The 19,691-nt window shown below is 47.4% G+C and overlaps 1 protein-coding gene across 1 annotated transcript in view; it reads left to right on the forward strand.

Moving 5' to 3' along the window:
* The first annotated feature begins 1,250 nt into the window (after positions 1 to 1,250).
* MYO1H (myosin IH) overlaps positions 1,251 to 19,691 on the forward strand; it is a 45,146-nt gene continuing 26,705 nt past the window's right edge. The window contains 14 exon segments of the mRNA XM_048513882.1: positions 1,251 to 1,313; positions 3,381 to 3,419; positions 3,421 to 3,498; positions 6,330 to 6,445; positions 7,009 to 7,207; positions 8,243 to 8,323; positions 9,563 to 9,742; positions 11,260 to 11,358; positions 13,302 to 13,382; positions 13,471 to 13,529; positions 13,531 to 13,596; positions 15,054 to 15,110; positions 16,095 to 16,200; positions 17,703 to 17,783. Coding sequence (XP_048369839.1) covers positions 1,251 to 1,313; positions 3,381 to 3,419; positions 3,421 to 3,498; positions 6,330 to 6,445; positions 7,009 to 7,207; positions 8,243 to 8,323; positions 9,563 to 9,742; positions 11,260 to 11,358; positions 13,302 to 13,382; positions 13,471 to 13,529; positions 13,531 to 13,596; positions 15,054 to 15,110; positions 16,095 to 16,200; positions 17,703 to 17,783 — 1,305 coding nt within the window.

Consider the following 19,691-nt stretch of genomic DNA (forward strand, 5'->3'; position numbering starts at 1 on the left):
AAATTTCTGAGTTGGTACTACCTCTCCCCCCCACCCCCATTGCAAAAACTGTGCCCATGCCTCTTACATGCCAGCAAGTAACTCTTGGGAGATGAGGACAGTAGTTATTTTCCCTGGGTCCCATCTTTAAGTGGAAACGGGGCGTTCTTTATAGGCTGCAGCTGAAGGAAGAATCTTGATCTCTGAGGGAGGTGGAAAGAGAGACAGTTTGCAGAGTGTTCAGTAAAAAGAAATAGGTTAAGGAAATCCGATCCAGTCGGCAGCTACTGGGATTTCAAGGCCTCTCGTTCTCCCTCTCTCTCTCTGGTCTTGGAGAAGGTAAGGCTTATTTTGCATTCAAGTACTGATGTGTAAATTCACTTTGAAGAGGTGACAGACCAGACCTCATTTTAAACACAATCTCAGTCATTCTTCAGGGAAACAAACTGTAGTTAGTTAACGAGAAAAGCAAATGTACTGGGGCTGAATTCTGCCAGACTCTCTGACTGGAAGCCCTGCAGAGTAAACCAAGATGCATGTGGCCGATTTGGAGTTTCTTGAGAGTCTCTTTCCGCATATCCAGATCTTTTCACCCACTAGCTACAGTGGGGATTCGTTCAAGGCAGGCTTTGGATCCTGCCCTGCTTCTCTTCAAGATGGTTGTTTGGCTTCTGATCTTGTGCCAACACTGATAAACCCTTGGGAAGCAAGGTCTGAGCATAAAGAGAGTCTGTCCCTCAGCACTTCCTTTCCAGCCGCAGTCCTGTGTTCCCACTGAGGGAACAGCACTCCGGTCCAGAACAATATTGCAACAATAAAAAGTCAAGCTGGCTTACAAAGAAACCCTTTCTTGAATACGCAGAGAAGCAGGGAGGACTGGTCAGGTAAGCTCCTTGTGTGGCAGTGCAGGTTGGAATGGCAGCAGGCAGTTTTGGGGAGGTGTTTGTGTGGCGGTGGGATGGGGGTGCCTACCTCAGCCCTCCCTTTGGGAACTAGGGACAGGGAAGGTAGATGGGAAGAACAACCGTCATCCACAGTCAAGAGTCACGGCCACATCTAATAGATTGATCTGAATGGGGCCTCTGCACACTTGATAGTTGAGGGTTTTTTTAAAAAAATACGGGCAATGCTGAACATGGAACTCCCAATTTCTGTATGGTTTGGTCCTCAAGTGAGGTTCATTTTGTGTAAACATGTTTAGAAGCAGGCTGCGAAGGACCTTTTAGCAAGAGATGGATGTATTATAACCCCCTCTCCCAATACATACAAACATGTTGCAAGACGGAGGGAGGGTGAGGTCAAGTGAAGTGGCTGTCCTGGAGCCACCTGGTGAGGTGAGTAGAAAACCTCTGGGTCAGGTCCTTGTCCTGCTGCTTATTTTGTAGCTCATGTCTTCTCCAAACAGGAGACCTTGGGGGAAAGGAGGGGGAGGGGCTTTCTTTTTTTTAATCTTCCAGGCTAGAAGCAAATAGTTGAGAACAGAGAGAATTGGATGAGTTCAATTCCATTGTCTTTCCAAAGAGTTCTTTATTGTTAACTTGGCTACCATGGCCTTGGGGAGCAAACTTTGTATTTATTTCCAACACAGCTTTCCAGGCCAGGAATATGCTAGTGTTTTAAGTGAGTCTGCTTGGGTGTTCACAAGACTGCTAAGGTCATGGTGGATTCTTTATTTATAAAAGAGGTCTGGTTCTTGCTGAAACTCTGAACCTGTGGCTGAGCTGTACCCCTTCAGGCTGTAGGTGGGTACTCACATGACTAAAAGTTCCTTCATTTTTTAAAAAAATTCTCACTATGATGATTCTTTCCCCCTCCCCCGCCCACCAAAAGCGATGTCCATTTTTTTTTCTTATAAATGAATATATAAGTGTATTGTCGAAGGCTTTCACGGCCGGAATCATTTTAGAACCCAGGAAGTGGCGAACCTTTGGCACTTCCAGATAAGAGATTATGGATTCATAATATCAAGCTTCGCCAGCATGGCCAATTGGCCATGCTGGCAGGGGCTGATGGGAATTGTAGATCATAACATCTGGAGTGCCACAAAGGTTCTATCATTGACTTAGGTGCTGTGGAAGCTTAGACATGGTCAGATTTAGTTAGCAGCATTCTTTCTCCTGATAGTTTGGCTCTGCATCTGTGGCTGGCAGGTCCTTACAGCCACAGATGCAGGCAAAACGGGCCAGGAGAGAATGCTGCTAGAACACGCTTGCATGCAGCCCAGAAGCCACACAGCACTCCAAATATATAAGTGCCAAATCTAACATTGGTCCCCTTTAATTCTTTCCCATATGGCAGTTGCCACTAGGAATATAAATTCAACTCCACTCCACCTCCCTCCCCACCCCCCTGGGTGTGTGTATGAGCTTGTAAGGCAAAGTGGATGATTTAAGTGGTCCTAAGAAAAACAGGGTTGAAGAGCTCCGTTTGACAGGCCCTGTGGAACTGTCCAGGGTCCTGCAGGGCCCTGATGGCCGGAGAGAGAGTGTTCCGCCAGGCAGGGGCCAGAGCAGTGAAGGCCCTGGCCCTGGCAGAGACCAGTTACATCATTGATCTGATCTGATTATCTGGTTGGGGCTCCCGGGCCCACACCCCCCCCTTGCCTCCCCTGGGCTTTAACTTCCCCTGCCTCCTAAGCAGCTGTTTTAGGATTTCTACCTGCAGGCTGGTGCTGGATTTTATGTTTTATTTACATCATGGGGTTAATTATTGCACTGCTGGCGTGGTAACGACTACTTTAGTCCTTGCTGTCATTTTAAATCTTTATGCTTTCACTTATTGTAGCTGGATTTCTAAAACAGGGTCTTTACTAAGGAGGCTTGCAATCTCCTTTTTAAAAAAAAAATATTTGAAAAAGGGATCACCAGTGTATGCCGGTGGAGAAAGCCCTGCACGGGATGGTTTTATTCAGGAACACACAAATAAAGCAATTCTTCTGGTCAGATGCTCTTGTACATAAATCTCTTACTGGTTGGTCTTCCTTGGGGCACAGCTGGTTCAAGGTGTTTTGTCACCTCTGATAAGGAACAGTATACCCATCACATACTGTGCCTGCACCACTGCCAACTGGGTCCAGGCCTAGCCCATTGTGCACTGCTTGGGATCCAGCTGGGTAAGCAACAGATATCTTTTCAGAGGGGATGCCACCCCCCATCCCCATTGTGCTGGTTATGGCTGGCATCAGCCAGACTCCTGCAGTGCCTTGGTGCTACCATCACTGGGCCACCCTAGCTAGTCACTTGGGAGTTCTGGCCAGAGAACAGGCCTGTTGGGAGGAGGGGGAGAGAAAGGCTGCTCTTCCGGGCAATCCTTAACCAGAAGTGGTTTGTTTTTGTGCTTTGTAGAAGCAAGCGTCGAGGGTGAAGCCAAACCCGTTGAACATGGAAGGGCAATTCTGATAGCCCGGACCGTTGCTGGGGTTCCAAGACTTTATTGTCCTGCTGGATTCCTGAGGTTTTCACGAGTGAATCTGCATTCCTGGACAACCTCCGCAAGAGATACCGAGAGAACCTCATATATGTAAGTGCAGATGACCGTGCTTGTCTGTTGAGTGATGGCGTTGCTTGGGATGTCTGGCTGTGGGGAAAGGGGGCTGGCAGGTGATAGACTGTGAGAACAACCACTAGGTTGGATTGGGACCCCTTGCAGGGTAGGTGGAAAGCTGGAGTGGTGCTGGAAATGCTGCAGCCTTGATGGGATGATTGTCATGTGAACAGTTGCTTTGGAGTCCAGCGGCCCTTGGCATCCTCTGAGTGGGACCTTCTTATCTGGTCTCCCATTTGCTGCAGTTAGTGATGAGATTACCTAATTTTTGCTATTGTTCTTGTCATGGCTACAGAGTTATTGCTTTTTAAACATTTGTTCAGTACAGCAAGTAAATATTTTTAAATAAATAACCCTAGCTCCTGCTCTCACTGAATACATATCCTGTAAACTTACATCAGTACCATATCAGTGTTTAAGCATTTCCCCAGGGGAGCTTGGACCAGCGTTTGAGAGGGATGCCTGATAACTCTGGTTCTTCTTCCCTAGGGATCAGCAGGAGGATCGCCTATATCTAGATAAGCATGGATTCATAATTCCCATCAGCCTCCCCGCCAGAATGGCCAATTGGCTGATGGGAATTGTAGTCCATAACATCTGGAGTGCCAAAGGTTTGCCACCACGGCCCTAGACCTACAAATCTCAGGGGAGAAGGGATTTAAGCCTGTAATCAAGGCCCCTTCCACACAGCAAAAGTACAGCGGGTTGCAGTTGCGATAAAGCACTAGACCACTGTCCAGTTGGCACATTTGCATGCCTCCATGAAGGCAGCAAACAGAGCCTACGGAAGCAATGCAGGCTGCCACACACCTCTCACACGGGCGGATTTTTTTTAAAACCTACCTCCTGCAACAACGCGCGCGTGGACGGCAGAGGCATGCACACCGGACCTCTACACAGCTACGCCATGGATGTTAGGATCCCGCAGCACTGGCATGGCATACGCAGATTAAAGGCAGGGTGTTACATAAAGCGAACTCCAACTCTCATTACAAGCACCTCCCTGCCAGGCTGTTCACTTGGAAGCGGCTGCAAACTGTGTTAAAACGAGATAATTGCAAATACTGCAATTCTTGAAAAACCCAGGTTGGGGGAGAAACTTGGGGTGGACTTGCATTGGGAGCGGGATCTGTGCAAAGTCCCTCCACCCAAACAGGTTTTATACCGTTGTTGGCCTGCATTTATGACCCATGTGGGAGGGGCCCTAGAGTTTCCCTGTGAGGGAGAGGGAGATATGAGGAGGCGAATGTCCCCGAGTTTGCTCATTTGAGCCAAGCCTCAAATGAAGCCTCAAATAGAACCAGGGGGGCATTCATTGAAAATGCTGGGGGGAAGAATTAGGACTAATAAAAGGAAACACTTCTTCTCTGCTACAACGTGGTGGATTGGCATTTGGGAATATCCTGCTACATTATAGAGGTGGTGATGGGCCACTAACCTGGATAGCTTTAAAAAGGGCTTGACAGATTTCTATGGAGGGGAAGCCGATTTATACATACCAATCTTGATCCTCCTTGATCTCCCATTGCAGATGCTTTAGCAGACCAGGTGTGCTCAGGAGCAAGCGGCAGCAGAAGGCTACTGCTTTCTACCTCCTGCATGTGAGCTCCCAAAGGCACCTGGTGGGCCACTGCGAGTAGCAGAGAGCTGGACTAGATGAACTCTGGTCTGATCCAGCAGGCTAGTTCTTATGTTCTTATGTTCTTAAGCTTTCTGAAAATGGATAAGATTGGCAACTGCCAATTCACTCACAGTCTCCGTGGTGGCTCCAACCTGCTTCATCACATTCTAACTTTGTAGCCCACTCTCTGTATTACAGCATTGGCTTGCCTCAGACAGACTGGGGTGTTTTGCCTTTTGCTGTGGTTGTGAGTCCTACAACATTGCTTACTGGAGGTCCTTTCTGTAGTAGTAAGAGGACAGCTGGTTCTTGTCCAGACAGATGAGAACTGAGGGACAACATTGTGGGACATGCAAATGAGAGCCGTGGGACAATATTGGTCTCCATTATAACCTATGTGAGAAAAACATGGAGGAATGGACTCATGGCTTTACACAGGCGTGAATGACACAGAAATAAAGAGCATCATCCCTAATACACCCCACTAGGAATATTTAACACTAGTCTGTGTTTGGTCGTGTAAATACTGTTCCTTTCCCCCCCAAATGCATATATTTGTTACCACAAATTTTCATCCGGAGATGTCTCCTATGACAGTGATGGCGAACCTTTTCGAGACCGAGTGCCCAAATTGCAACCCAAAACCCACTTATTGACCGCAAAGTGCCAACATGGCAATTTAACCTGAATGCTGAGGTTTTGAAGCTTAGAAAAAACGGTTGGCTATTCTGAGAGCGCTAGGAGTTACTCAGTGAGTAAGCTTGCGGGAAGCCAGTGCCTTTTGTTTTGAAGCAACTGTGCGATAACTCTTCCAACGGGCGAATTCACGCATCGTGAGAGGAGGGTTTACTTCCAGAAGCAAATACTCTACTAGCCAGCAAACCAAGTTTACTCCCAGGTAAAAGGATCACGCCTTTAGTTGTTCTTCACATGAAAATCAGTGGGGTATAACAGCACTTAACAGGGTTACCTACACTGCTTCCCCAAAACTAGGTCTTAGGTTTAATGCTAATAATTGAGCCCAGCGGCCCAGGCCAGCCTAGATGCTGGGGGTGGGGCACACTGTGCGTGCCCACAGAGAGGGATCTGAGTGCCATCTCTGGCACCCGTGCCATAGGTTCGCCACCACTGTCCTATGAGCTCCTCTCTTAAACTGGATGTTTTAACAGCTCTTGTTTTCCTCTAGACGTACATTGGCACCCTCTTAGTGTCTGTGAATCCATACAAGGAACTGGACATCTACACAGTTAAGCAGATGGAGCAATATAAAGGGGTCAACTTCTTTGAGCTGCCACCACACATGTAAATAGAACCTCCAACTTCCTTTCTATATTCTGTTGTTCTATCGAGGGATAAGTCAGGTGGGCGTGTTATTATTTTCCTGAAGGAGTTTTAAAATGGAAGATCATTATGCATCCATGCTAAGTATTCCGCAGCTTTTTTGTAACTCAGAAGTTGCTCTCCATGCTGAAAATCAACTCCCCCAAACACATATCATTAAAAATATTTAAAAAACAGAGTTGAAATATGTACAAAGACATAGCAACAACAATTGAAACTTTCCTCAGGAAGGAGGGGTCACTGAGGGAATCCCAAACAAAACAAAAAAGCCTTCACTTGCTGATGGAAGATGGCAATAGAAGAAGACTGGCGAATCTCCCTGGGCAGAGAGTTCTGGAGCTGTGGTCCAAAACTGAGAAGGCCATGGGGGAAAATTGTAGCATGTGGTTCCCCCTCCCCCCCCCCCCACCCACACACACACACAGGCAGATCCCGGCAGTAGCTTGGGTAATTGTCAGGTTATGAAGGTTTGGCAGGGCTAAGATAATCTGTATATTCCCACTGACTCTGTGTGTCCTATGCAGTTATGCCATAGCTGATAATGCCTACCGGGTCATGTGCACTGAAAATAATAACCACTTCATTCTGATCTCGGGGGAGAGCGGAGCTGGGAAGACAGAGGCCTCCAAGAAGCTTCTGCAGTATTTTGCGGTAACCTGCCCAACTACAGAGCAGCTGCAGATTGTCCGGGACCGCCTGCTTCTCTCCAACCCTGTGCTGGAGGTAAATAAGAGAACAGCAGTGGCGTAGTGGCGTAGTGGCTAAGAGCAGCAGTGGTGTACAGGCTAAGACCAGGTGCACTCTGATCTGGAGGACCCGGGTTTGATTCCCAGTTCTGCCGCTTGAGCTGTGGAGGCTTATCTGGGGAATTCAGATTAGCCTGTGCTCTCCCACACACAATTCAGCCACAAGTGACCTTGGGCCACAGCTGGCTTCGGAGTTTTCGAGTTTCCTCTCAGCCCCCCCACCCACTTCTTTGCCAGGGTGTTTGTTGTGAGGGGGGAAGGGCAAGGAGATTGTCAGCCCCTTTGAGTCTCCTGCAGGAGAGAAAGGGGGGATATAAATCCAAACTCTTCTTCTTCAGCATGCAAAGAGAAGAATGAAGCTGCCATGTTAGATGCATCCACCATTCTACCAACCGATTAATGGAGAGACCCCCATGCCACTGATTTCCCCCTCCCCACCCCAATGCACACACTTTCTGTCATGATATATGAAGAGACAATGGAAGGGGAAAGGAGTGTCTCTGCAAGAGGCTGGAATCCTTCTGTTCTAGACAGCAGTGGGCAAGAGAGGCACTCTACCAGGGGTCCTCAAGTGGTGGCCATGGGCATCAAGCAGCCCACCAACACCTTTCCTGGTGCCCATCAAGTGTTTTTAGAAAGTGGGTGAGGCCAGGTCAGCTTTTGACCAGCAAGGCTTCTGATTGGCTATGTGGATTTTTTAAAATGTTGCTTTGGCAGCATCTGCCACTGCAGCTCGAGAATCTTTACTGTATGACTGAATGTAAACTGTGGGAACGATTTTGTGGCTGTGCCCATCACGCTGTTTCAGAAGTTCCTCGTTCCAGACAAAGGGAGGCAGCTCATTAATTGAGAAGATTACTTAGAACAATGTAGCTACCACCTCCCACCCATGCCCAGGCAAACTGAGTCACAAGGCAACCCCCCCACCAATAATTTCAAAAGATAAACATGTTGAAGTTGAATGACTTTGTTATGGTTGCTATTTATATATCCTCCCCCCCACCCCCCCCAGGCTTTTGGAAATGCAAAAACTCTGTGCAACGACAACTCCAGCAGGTTTGGAAAGTACATGGATATCCAGTTTGATTTTAAGGTAAAAGAAATGCGGGGGTCTCTTGGCAGTAAGAAAGTGCCTCTTGGGAATACATGTTGAGTATTTCTTTATGTGAAGATGCCTCTTTAGCCATTTGGTACCCCTCCTGCTGCCCTTTCCATGGGCAAAAGCAGGGCGGGAGGGAAATCAGAAGCTCGTTTCCCCCCTTGCTGCAAACTCTCATGGGAAAGAGTGAATGAGTGAACCCAGACTGCGAGCCCATCGGACTGTCATTCCAATTGTGATCCTACATGTGTTAAACATATTGTGTGTTCGATCTCTGAGTGATTGAGCTCTTCCTTCATGTCTATGGGCCTTTCTGCACAACACAAATAAAACATTTTCAGGTGGGAAATAAAACTGTTCCTTCCTCCATAGAGTTCTACATAATTTTTAGCCCAAAACATTTTTTCTAGCCTAAAAAGAGCCCCAAGGTAAGGGTTCCATCATGCATACTGGGCCTAAAACACTGACCCCAGACTTCCTCGTTAGTGCCGTTTTCTAAGCTCAATAACGATAGACCTTTAATAGGCATTAATAAAAACAAACAAAATTGAAAACAAGAATCAGCGCAGGGCTCTGGAAATACAAGCATTATCAAACATATCAGGACCTCTCCCAAGAAATCTGCAACCATCTCCTGTATCGGAAGAGCTATTATTTAACAGAAAACAAGCCCAAAATTAGGGGTGGAACGCCCTAGCAATGGAGGGATAATACAATGAAAATCAGGTCTAAAATCAGCATATTTAGGACAGTCAAATAAAACATGCAGCATCATCTTGGGAGTATTGGTGCAATGAGAGCAAACCCGGGCTTGTACAGGGGTCCTCGAAAAACGCGCTTGCAGATAGGCTGAGGGGAAAGAGTTACACCTAACTCTAGTGAGGCCCCACCTTTGATTGGGATTGGATAGAACCTTTAAATAATAAGCCATTTGCACTTTGGTAGGGTTAGGGTTCTCAGCTCACACTGGCCATCATGTGCTGTATTTCCATCAGTTTTTTTTTATTTTCTTCCTAGGGCTGTATTGTGCAGTTGCTACATAGACACGCCCCTGCCCCCCCCTGAGAATCATTACAGCCTTGGAGTGGTCACAAAATGACAGCCAGGAAGCGTTTTCAAGAGGGTGATGCAGACAAACAGGGTTTCTTGAAAATGTTTGCAAAATGTTTACAGGGGCTTGTGCGGAAAGGACCTCTCCTCTTCCCACTCCTTTTCGTTTTGCTCTTTTCTCAGGGAACTCCTGTCGGAGGCCATATCCTCAGCTACCTGATTGAAAAGTCCCGCATCGTTTACCAGAATCCCGGAGAACGGAATTTCCACATTTTCTACCAATTGCTGGAAGGCGGGGAAGAGGATATGCTTCGGGGGCTTGGGCTGGAGCGCACTCCTCAGAAGTACCTTTACCTAATACAGGTTGTGCAGCCTTTTCAATGCCTCTGTGTGTCTGACACAGTTCTGCAAGCCACGACCCAGACTTCTGGCGTTTCCGAGGCAGGCAATCTGGGCATGCTGCAAAATGAGGTGGCGAAGGAACCTGTCCCAGTTTAGACTGCAGCTGGAGAGTTCTTAATGCAGTGGAACATTTTTTAAAATTCACTTTTGCAAACAGTAGGGCTACAGGCCGTTTCCACACAAGCCATTTCTACACATTTAGAAAGTTTCTGGAAACACAGTGAAATGTTTCCTCCTGGGACTTCTGCATTCCAGTTTCCCCCATTGGTGCTGGAAACATTTCATTTACCTTTTAAATTAATTCATTGTTTCTGAAACAGCTTTTATGATGATTTTTTCACTCTGAAACGTTTCTGAGCCGGCTCCCTTGCAGTTTGATGATCATACTTGGAATGTTTACATTTCCCACGAAAAAGCTGGGCCATTTTCCATGCCGCCAAAAGCTGCTGCTCACCTCCCCTTGGAGTCTGAGAGCCCAACATTTTTGTGTTTGTCTCGCCTCAATCCTTCTCCATTTCCTCGCTCATAGCCTGGCCTGCTATCTTTTTGTGTCCCCTGCCTTGCTTCTTTCCTGTTTGCCTCTTCATTTCCTAGTTTCCTTTTGTAAAAACCATTTTGGTCAAATCAATGAAACAACAAAGTGACATTTCAACAAGTGAAGCAGTGATGCAACACATCAGCAAAGCATTGCTTCAATAAATAAGCAAACAAATTGGAAAAAATACACCACCCATGAAAAAGTTTTGAGGAGTGGAGCGTGGACTAATATCGTGGTAATGGGTGGGAGCCAAAACATTTTCAATACGGGGTACATGAGGAAAAGGCCACAGTCTGTTCTACCCTCTCATTTGGTGACATGCACAGAACTGGCACACTTTGCTGAATTAAAAACTGACGGGATGTATCTCTCCTCTCTCCTCATTCCTTGCAGCAGTTAGAGGGAAAGAGACACCATCTACTCACTTCTGTCAGAAGAACACACTTTGTTCCTACAAGAGTCACGTGCTGCTGCCAACTCTGCCATCTTTTGGTGAATAAACCACAGGGAGGACTTATAGAGATCTAGATGTTCAGTGGATTCATATCTTCGACAGCCCCTGCCAGCATGCTGGCAGGGGCTGATGGGAATTATAGTCCATGAACATCTGGAGTGCCATAGGTTCGCCACCGCAGGTTGGGGGTGGGGCCTGTGGAGGGTGAGATTTGGGGAGGGATTTTCCCTGGAATCCATGGTATGTCATAGTCCATCCTCCAAAGTAGCCTTTTCCTTCAGAAGTAGAGCAGGTGTAATTCCCTACAGATGGAGAACAGGTGTAATTCTGGGAGAATTCCAGGTTCCATTTGGAGGTTGGCAGCCAGAGGGTTGGCCATGGGGGGGGGGCGGAGTTGGGGCCAGGGATCTGCATCCCCTCTATCTGGCCATTTCGCAGTAGCGGCTCCACAGCTGATGCTTTCATTCTCCCCGCTTTGTCCCACAGGGAAACTGTGCCAAAGTGCTGTCCATCAACGACAGGAGCGACTGGCGAACCGTCTGCAAAGCCTTCAGCGTCATCGATTTTGCAGAGAGAGATATTCAGGTAGGAGGGAAACCAAACAGTGAACGGGCAGCAAAAGCATCGTGCCTATTACTTAGCTGTGTGTTGTTGTGTTTTAATTTATTTTTTATTATTAAATAAAACAATACATAAACTGTAAATAAAAAAAATACGAAAACAGTTGTGTGTTTTAACTATCCCAGATAGATAATTAATTATAGTGACCTTGAGACCAGACTGTCATAATGCACTGTACATTCATCTGTCCTCAACATCCACTTGGAAACTCCAGCTGGTCCAGAGTGCCAGAGCTAGGCAGAGCATTTGGCTGCTCCCATTCTGCAGCCCCTCCACTGACTGGCCATCAGTTACTGGGCTCAGTTTAAGGTATTGCTATCATGGCTTTAGTAGCCAGCAGATGGCGAACCTTTTGAGACCGAAAGTGCCCAGAACTGCAACCTCCAAAACTCCACTTATTTATCGCGCAGTGCCAACATGGCACCTAAAACCTGAATAATTGAGGTTTTAGCTTTAGGAAAATGGTTGGCTCCAAGGCACACGGCAATGCATTTACTCGAGTAAGCTTCTGTGGTAGGTTGGTGGCTTTGCTTTTGAAGCATCCGCGGCAACGCTTCCGAACAAGTGAATCATGACTTTGTGGAGGTGGCTTGGCCTCGTAGCAAGCCTCCCATGACAACTCTGTGCGCGCCAAGGCTCCACAGAGAGCTCTGATGCCACCGAACTCCGCGGCCTTAGGTCAGCTTCACCACCAGTTTTAGGGCCCCTTCTTCTTTATCTGTCATGTTCTCAGCCTGACCTCTGTCACAGGCTGTTGTGAGGATAAAATGGAGGCAAGAATTATGTAAACCACCTTGGGTCCCTGTTGTGGAGCAAGGGAGGGTGTAAATGAAGTAGATGTAATCAAACAAATAATAGAATAAATATTCTGCCTTGGCTCCGTGCTGTCCTTGATGCTCTCTTTCCGCTTCCTTCCCTTTGAAGGGCATTCTCTAGCCTCTTTCTGTGGCTAGGAGGTACGCACAAAAAATACGCAAGATATGGTGCATTTCCCTAAAAAATGTTCGCACTCATCTGCAGTCCTTGTAGACTCTGCTTTGAATCTCTCATATGCGATGGCCACCAGCCTCGATGAGTTGCTTTCTTCCCAGCAGCCACGCACAACCACTGGTTTTACAGCCGTCCGCGGTTCTTGGCCTGCCATGAACCTCTTTGGAATCACTGCGGAATGCCCTCCATCTGGGGCAACATCCAGCTCGGAGAGAGCAGCGAAACGGCCATGCAATGGTCTCAACAAATTTTAGATCAAACGGGATCTCCGCTGGCACCTATCCCTGTGGATGCCAGTTTCCTTGAGCTACCAGTAAAAGAGTGGGGGTTACGAGCAGGTGCCAAACTCCGCTGGTGCGGGCGGCTTTTACGCAACCGCAGTCCACATCATCGTGAGGGCCGCGAAGCTTTACTAATTCGTGGGCAGTAGCAACCCTGCCGTTAATCGTTATGTTCAGGTTCTGTTCTGCCTGACAGTTCGCATCCTAGCAGTTCCCTTATTCGATCTCTCACTGTACCCCTGTCCCATGTGGCTTTTGACCAAACTGGTCCCACAATCCTCAGCATAGCCTTTTTGGGGAGGTCCCCTTTCCCCTCTCCCACCAGTGATAAAGTTAGTAGAATACAGCCCTGAGATTGTACCCCATGGATGCATTGGCCTTCTTCTCTCAAGCGCAGGAGTTACATGGAATGGAAGTGCTACCGTGAGTGGAACTGAAACATGGGCTCCAATCCATCGACTGTGTGTGGCCTTGGATATCTTAACAGATGGAAGGATAGGACATAAGAATGTTGAAGTTTGCTGGGAACACATTTAGAGAATACATACTGCGTACTCCAAGAAAACTTCCAGCCTTGAGGAGATATCACTGCCATTCCCTGTTGCTACTGAAGGTGTCTCTTCTCTCTCATTCTAGCTCTTGGGTGTCCACCTGTCCATTCTACAAGAAGCTCTTACAAACCGGAAAATTGAGGCTCGCTGTGAGGAGAGGTACAATGTGCTCTTTCCTGCTTAGCTGCAAAGACAGGAAATTTCAAATGCAGAAATGTGTTTACATGTTATTTTTTTCTCTACTCTCCCTGGAGGTTTTGAGCCCACTGAATGTGGACCTGGCGTATTATGCCCGAGATGCGGCAGCGTTTATGATATGGACGATGCCTTACCGGCCATAACAAAATCAATGGGTCTCTAGCAAATAAGGTTGGTTCTTGGTGTTTCCAGGACTGGGCACGGGCCTATTGTTCCATTTTGTGCTGCTTCAATTCACTGTATCAGAGGTTCTCTTGTGCATCGTTTAAGAATCCACTGTAAATTTCCATGACATTTGTGTGGATTAACATATGATGCAGATTTTGATGTGTGTGTCAGATGTCTTGGTAATTCCTTCTTCTATGATAAATATCTAAATACATATCCAGTGAGGACGCCACACTGCAAAATCCAGGTCTTCTTCCACATCAAGGAGATATTTTTATGTGGTAGTTTGGGATGACAACTTTCCCTTCACTTCTACCTTTAAGCCATGCGCTTACTTGAGGAGAGAAAGCGGGTCCCCTTATATAACAGCACGCCTTCGATTCTGTTACTTCACAGTCGCTACTTCCGGCAGTTTACCAGCTAGGGTACATCCCCTGGCGCCTTTGCAAAGGGCTTTTGATGAGCCTGCAGAGTTTCAATCGTATTTCGGGACGCCAAGGCCAGCACGGTGGAATGCTGTGCACTGGGAATTGCGCGCAGCGACGGCGGCCGAGGGAAAAGTGGGGAAAGGCCCGCTGTTCTGTGGGGAATCACCCTCGTGGTGGAGATTTCAGGTAGTCACTTTTCTCTAAATTTTTAGTGATGGTTTCACTTTCACTCTGTGCACTGAAACTTTTCTCCTCCCAGCTCCCACATATGACTCCCAGGATTTTTTTTGCCAACTTTTGCATTTTTAAGATTGAGGAGACAAGGCCATGCCAAGAGAAGCAACACAATATCTTAAAAAAAACTTTTTTGAAAAAACGACCAAGCATTTGCAGCAAACCCCTCTGACTCTCCCTTCCCCTTCCTAAATGGCAGGAGGAGCTGGGGATGATGCTGTATTTTTTAAAAAATGCACATGACTAATGCTGAGCAGGAATAATGCAACACCTTTTTAAAATATTCTCCTGATCATAGAACCTGCAATAATCCCTCTGTCTAAAAGGCAGGCTGTTCCCTTTTGTTATGCTGATTTTGCCAAGGACTGACCCCTTGCAGTCATCAATAAATGAGCAGAGTAATTGACTCGCTCTTGACCAATATGTTGCAATTACTCTGTTTTCCAGTCAAACACAACAAACTGCTTCTGCCCGTAGCCTCCTGCCCAGCAAATGCCATTTTTAACAGGTTTTAAATAATGGTGGGGTTTTGACTGTGTGGAAAGAACAGCTGTTTACAGTCTGTGTGCAAACAGAGAATGGCATTTATGTTGGGCAGCTGAAACGTGGGAAGTCCTTGGTGTGGTATCAGGTCTGAAAGGAAATGGATGCAGTTCTGTTCTGCTTCTTTGTTATGGACTGGACAGTATGCAGAATGACTGGCTTGCGAGGCCTCAAATTAACAATTTGTTTCCTGCTGGCAGAAGGATTGTGAAGAGTTGCTGGTAGTTCAGGTGCTGACTGTGTTTTGCTCAGCAGGATCCCACCAGGAAGACAGTGATTGGGCTGCTTGACATCTATGGCTTTGAAGTCTTTGAGACAAACAGGTGAGCGGAGTGGGAAACTAAACTTGTCTGATTTTAGGAAGTCTGTTCTGTATCTATTCAGTTTGGATGCTTTAGACCAGCCATTCTCAACCAGGGTTCCGTGGTACCCTGGGGTGCCGTGAGCATGTCCCAGGAGTACCGTGGCAACACTACCGACCCCCCCTCATTTTTGTGGTGTCTCCCACCGGCGCCAGCAAGGACATGGAGCTGGCCCATGGGGCAGGGCCTGCCACAAGGTCAGCAGCCACCCCCCCCCCGTGCTACCCTTCACCCTGGGAGGGGAAGGTGGGGGGTGTGGCAAGCAGGGGCAATGGGAGGGGAAGGTGGAGGGTGGCGGCAGGGGTACCGTGAGATATGAAGAGTGAGGTCAAGGGTACCCTGACCTCGAAAAGGTTGGGAAACACGATTGGGAAACACGGTTGGGAAAGGTTGGGAGACACAAGAAAGATGGATACCTTCCTTTTAGGCTCTGCATAGAGTCGAAGGGCCAGGTTTAGTCCCCACTGAAAGGGCCCCAGGTGCCAGGAAATACTTTTCTCTGGTCAGAGCAGACTATACTGAACAAGGGGCAGCTTCATGGGTTCGGTTGTGTAGGGCTGTGCTGCATTGGAGACAATGTAGTGGTCTGGTGCTGACTTGGGTTGTGGTTGGCGTGGATTTAGTGCGATTTACAAGGCAAAGGATTTTGTAGGGTCAGGAGGGTTGATGCTTCCTTCATCCAGAATGGAGCCACTTCTGCAAGGATGAAGAGACAGCAACACTTTGAAAAGTAGTTTGTGCAAGTGTTGCCTCTTTTCTCAAGTAGGGATGCCGCTGGCTTCTGGGTGGGAATTTGACTGCTTTGGAGGGCAGGCTCTCTGGCATCGCGCCTCACTGAGGTCCATCCCCAACCTCCTAGGAGTTTTCCAACCCAGACCCGGCAACCTTGCCCTGCCCATCCACTGCCCATTTCCACTGACTTTATCCTGTTGACATTTTCACAAGCTTTGAGCAGTTCTGCATCAACTACTGCAACGAGAAGCTCCAGCAGCTGCTGCTAGAGATGACTTTGAAAGCAGAGCAAGAGGAATACAAGCTGGAGGGCATAGAGGTAAGCCCCCCTCCCCCTCCCAACGCTCTACTTCCCTCTCTTTGGCTCCCGTGTGGAACTGCAATCTGACTGCCTAGGATGGGGAAATTGATTCAGGGGCTTTCCCCACTTACACCTTCCGCTGCGTGCTACTCCGGGAAAGTAGCGCGGGGTCCAGTGGCGCTCCCCACTTGCAAGGGCGGCAACCACGCAGCTGCCTCGATGCTGCTGCTCTTGCACCACCTCAGCGCGCGTCATTCCTGGCGCTGAAGAAACGGCACCTTTTGATGACCCCGCGCGGTCGTGGGGAACCCCGAAAGCGCGCCAAGAATGACGCGCGCAGCAGAAGGTGAGTGTGGAAAGCCCCTCAGTGGGCTGCTTAGGTGTGCATGCTCTTTTCAGTGGACAAGAAAATGGTTTTTAAATGGCTAGAGGGGTGGAGAGCCCATGGGTGAGTGGCGCAACACCTTTTTTTGCATGCAGGAGATCATGGAGATCCCAGGTCCAATTCCAGGCATCCCCAGTTAAAGGATCTGGCAGCAAGTGCTGGGGAGAATCTGGGTCTCCAGGGAGCCACTGCCAGAGCAGACAGAATGTGATTGGATGGCTCCATGTGAGGCAGCTCCCTGTGCATGCAAAGCAAATACTTGCAGGTGGAAGTAGTTTTTGGGAGAAGAAAAAGTGGTCTGAGAGAGTGTTGGGCACAGGTCGTTCCCTGATGCTCTTTGGTCCCCTGTTGCCTCAGCTTCAATGGGTATTGCAGGTTCTTTGAAACAAAAGCCTGCCAAATAGGCAGTGATATACGCCAACGGGGCGGGGGAGGGGGGCGTGACACCCTGGATGCCGCTGCAACAGGGTTGTGGCCAAGCCAAGGAGGGGATGGGGGCGTTCCGGGGTGGGCGGCACTGCAACAGAGGCACAGGGCGAGCGTGTGCCCTGGGCACAGTTCCGCTTGCTCCACCCCTGCCGATACATTTCGTACAGGTGAAGGTGAGATAAGCATATTGTCAAAGGCTTTCACGGCTGGAACCACTGGAGTGTTGTGGGATTTCCAGGCTGTATGGCTGTGTTCCAGTAGCATTTTCTCCTGACATTTCACCTGCATCTGTGGCTGCCAGCCACAGATGCAGACAAAACGTCAAGTGAAAAGTCTATTCGAACATGGCCATACAGCCCGGAAATCCCACAACACTCCACTGAGATAAGCGTACATACCATGGACAATAATACATTTTCCAAGCCATGTTTAATGTTTTAAGGTCCATGGCCTTAAGGGAGTGATAGTGATCACAAGCCTTTTCTGACTCTTAAACATGATTCCCTCCCTCTCCAGACTTCGTCTAGACTTTTTTCAATGTCGTACGCATGCTTCAGTACTAAATTACCCAACAGGTTGATGGGTTTAGCCATGTTCATAAGAGAAGCCCGTTTTGCGCTCAGATCAAAAGGTGTCTGATTTTGCAATGAGTTCTCTCTGTGTGCATTTTAAAAAATCCTTCTTTGTCTTTTGCTTCTAATTCTAGTGGGAGCCAATTCCATATTTCAACAACAAGACAATTTGTGATCTAGTGGAAGAGAAACATAAAGGGATTATTTCTATACTGGTAAGAAACATGTTCGTGTAATTTTGGGGCATGGTTTTGGGTTATCAGTTCTGGGTTGGAAAATTCCTGAGGATTTGGTGGTAGAGCCCAGGGAGAAACCTCAGTAAATGCCATAGAATCCACCCTTCAAAGAACCCCATTTCCCCCAGGAGAACTGATCTCTGCCATCAATCAATCAATCAATCAATCAATCAATCAATCAATCAATCAATCAATCAATCAATCAATCAATCAATCAATCAATCAATCAATCAATCAATCAATTAATTAATTAAACTTATAGGCCGCCTCATCCCCGAAGGGCTCGAGGCGGCTCACAACATGGCTATTCCAACAAACAGCAAATCAACAACTCAAATCAACAAATCAACGGATCAGCCTATAAAACTTAATCCCTTAAAACCTATGCAGCAAATAGATTAAATAACTAAGTATTTTAAAACGAAAATTATTTAAAACAGGCACCCGAACCAAGGCCAAGGAAGGGAGGAGAAAGGTAGGGCCCGAGATGTTATCAATGGATCAGGCCCAACCAAAGATAAAAAGATGGAGACAGGCAGCCTCAGATTCGGTGGGGGGCAGTAGGACCACGGCCGGCCTCTCCAAAAGCGGATTTGGAGATCACTTGCCATTCCAGGAGATCTCTAGGCTCCCCCAGGGCTTCTCTTCATGTGGCAGAAACTGGCATTAGGTGTTGTGTGCACTGACCTGTGCAAGAAAGTGTCCCACCCTAGACCTCCTTAACATTCTGCCTGTGAAAAGTCTCCTGGGTAAAGCCAACAGGTGAGTAACTCAAGAATGAACTCAAGGATGGAGTTGTGTGTGCCGAAACCCTCATCACCTGCTGACAGAGGACGGCACCGAATGATTAATACATGGGCAACCCGAGGCCAGAGTGTCATGACCTGAAGTTCCGTCAGGTTTTCCCATGCAGCTGTGTGCAGTTTCAAGCAAACTCACACAGTACTGAGGTGTTGTGGGGTTTCTGGGTTGTATGGCTGTGTTCCAGTAGCATTTTCTCCTAACGTTTCACCTGCATCTGTGGCTGGCATCTTACAACCCGGAAACCCCACAACACCCCAGTGATTCCGGCCATGAAAGCCTTCGACAGTACATCACACAGTACTATTTTGATTGTGGAATTCCTATTTCATGCATGTCTGAAGAACAGAATTCAATCCATGCGCTGTGCTGAGCTCTCTAGGCTTTAAAAAGGAGATAATAATAGAGTAAAGATTGAATTGTGTGATCTTTATGATTTTACTATTTTGCAGTAGGTTTTGCTTGCTTTATATAATTTATTCTGCCTCTGCTGGTTATGGGGGATGGACACATAAAATTGAAGTCTGGATCCCCCTCCTCCCAGCATAAGGAAATCCCAGACAACTTCTTTGTGATTTCGGAGAGTTCATCAAATAACAGGAAAAGAGCAAGGCCTATTCTGTAGCAGCCCCCCATTGCAAACTTCCATACAAAAGGCATCTACCAATTTACTACATTTCTTGTCCTAAAGTAATTGGTAAAAATATTCTGTTGAGCATTTGGCAAGGCAAACGTTTTCAGTTTGCTGCTTATACTCTGTTTATGTATAAATTATAAAATTATGCATGGGGTAGAAAATGTTGACAGAGAGAATTTTTTCTCTCTTTCTCACAATACTAGAACCAGGGGGCATCCATTGAAAATGCTGGGGGAAGAATTAGGACTAATAAAAGGAAACACTTCTTCACGCAATGTGTGATTGGTGTTTGGAATATGCTGCCACAGGAGGTGGTGATGGCCACTAACCTGGATAGCTTTAAAAAGGGCTTGGACAGATATAAGAACATAAGAACATAAGAACTAGCCTGCTGGATCAGACCAGAGTCCATCTAGTCCAGCATTCTGCTACTCGCAGTGGCCCACCAG

The sequence above is a fragment of the Sphaerodactylus townsendi genome, linkage group LG13, assembly GCF_021028975.2.
Source record: "Sphaerodactylus townsendi isolate TG3544 linkage group LG13, MPM_Stown_v2.3, whole genome shotgun sequence".
In the NCBI taxonomy this organism is placed as follows: Eukaryota; Metazoa; Chordata; class Lepidosauria; order Squamata; family Sphaerodactylidae; genus Sphaerodactylus; species Sphaerodactylus townsendi.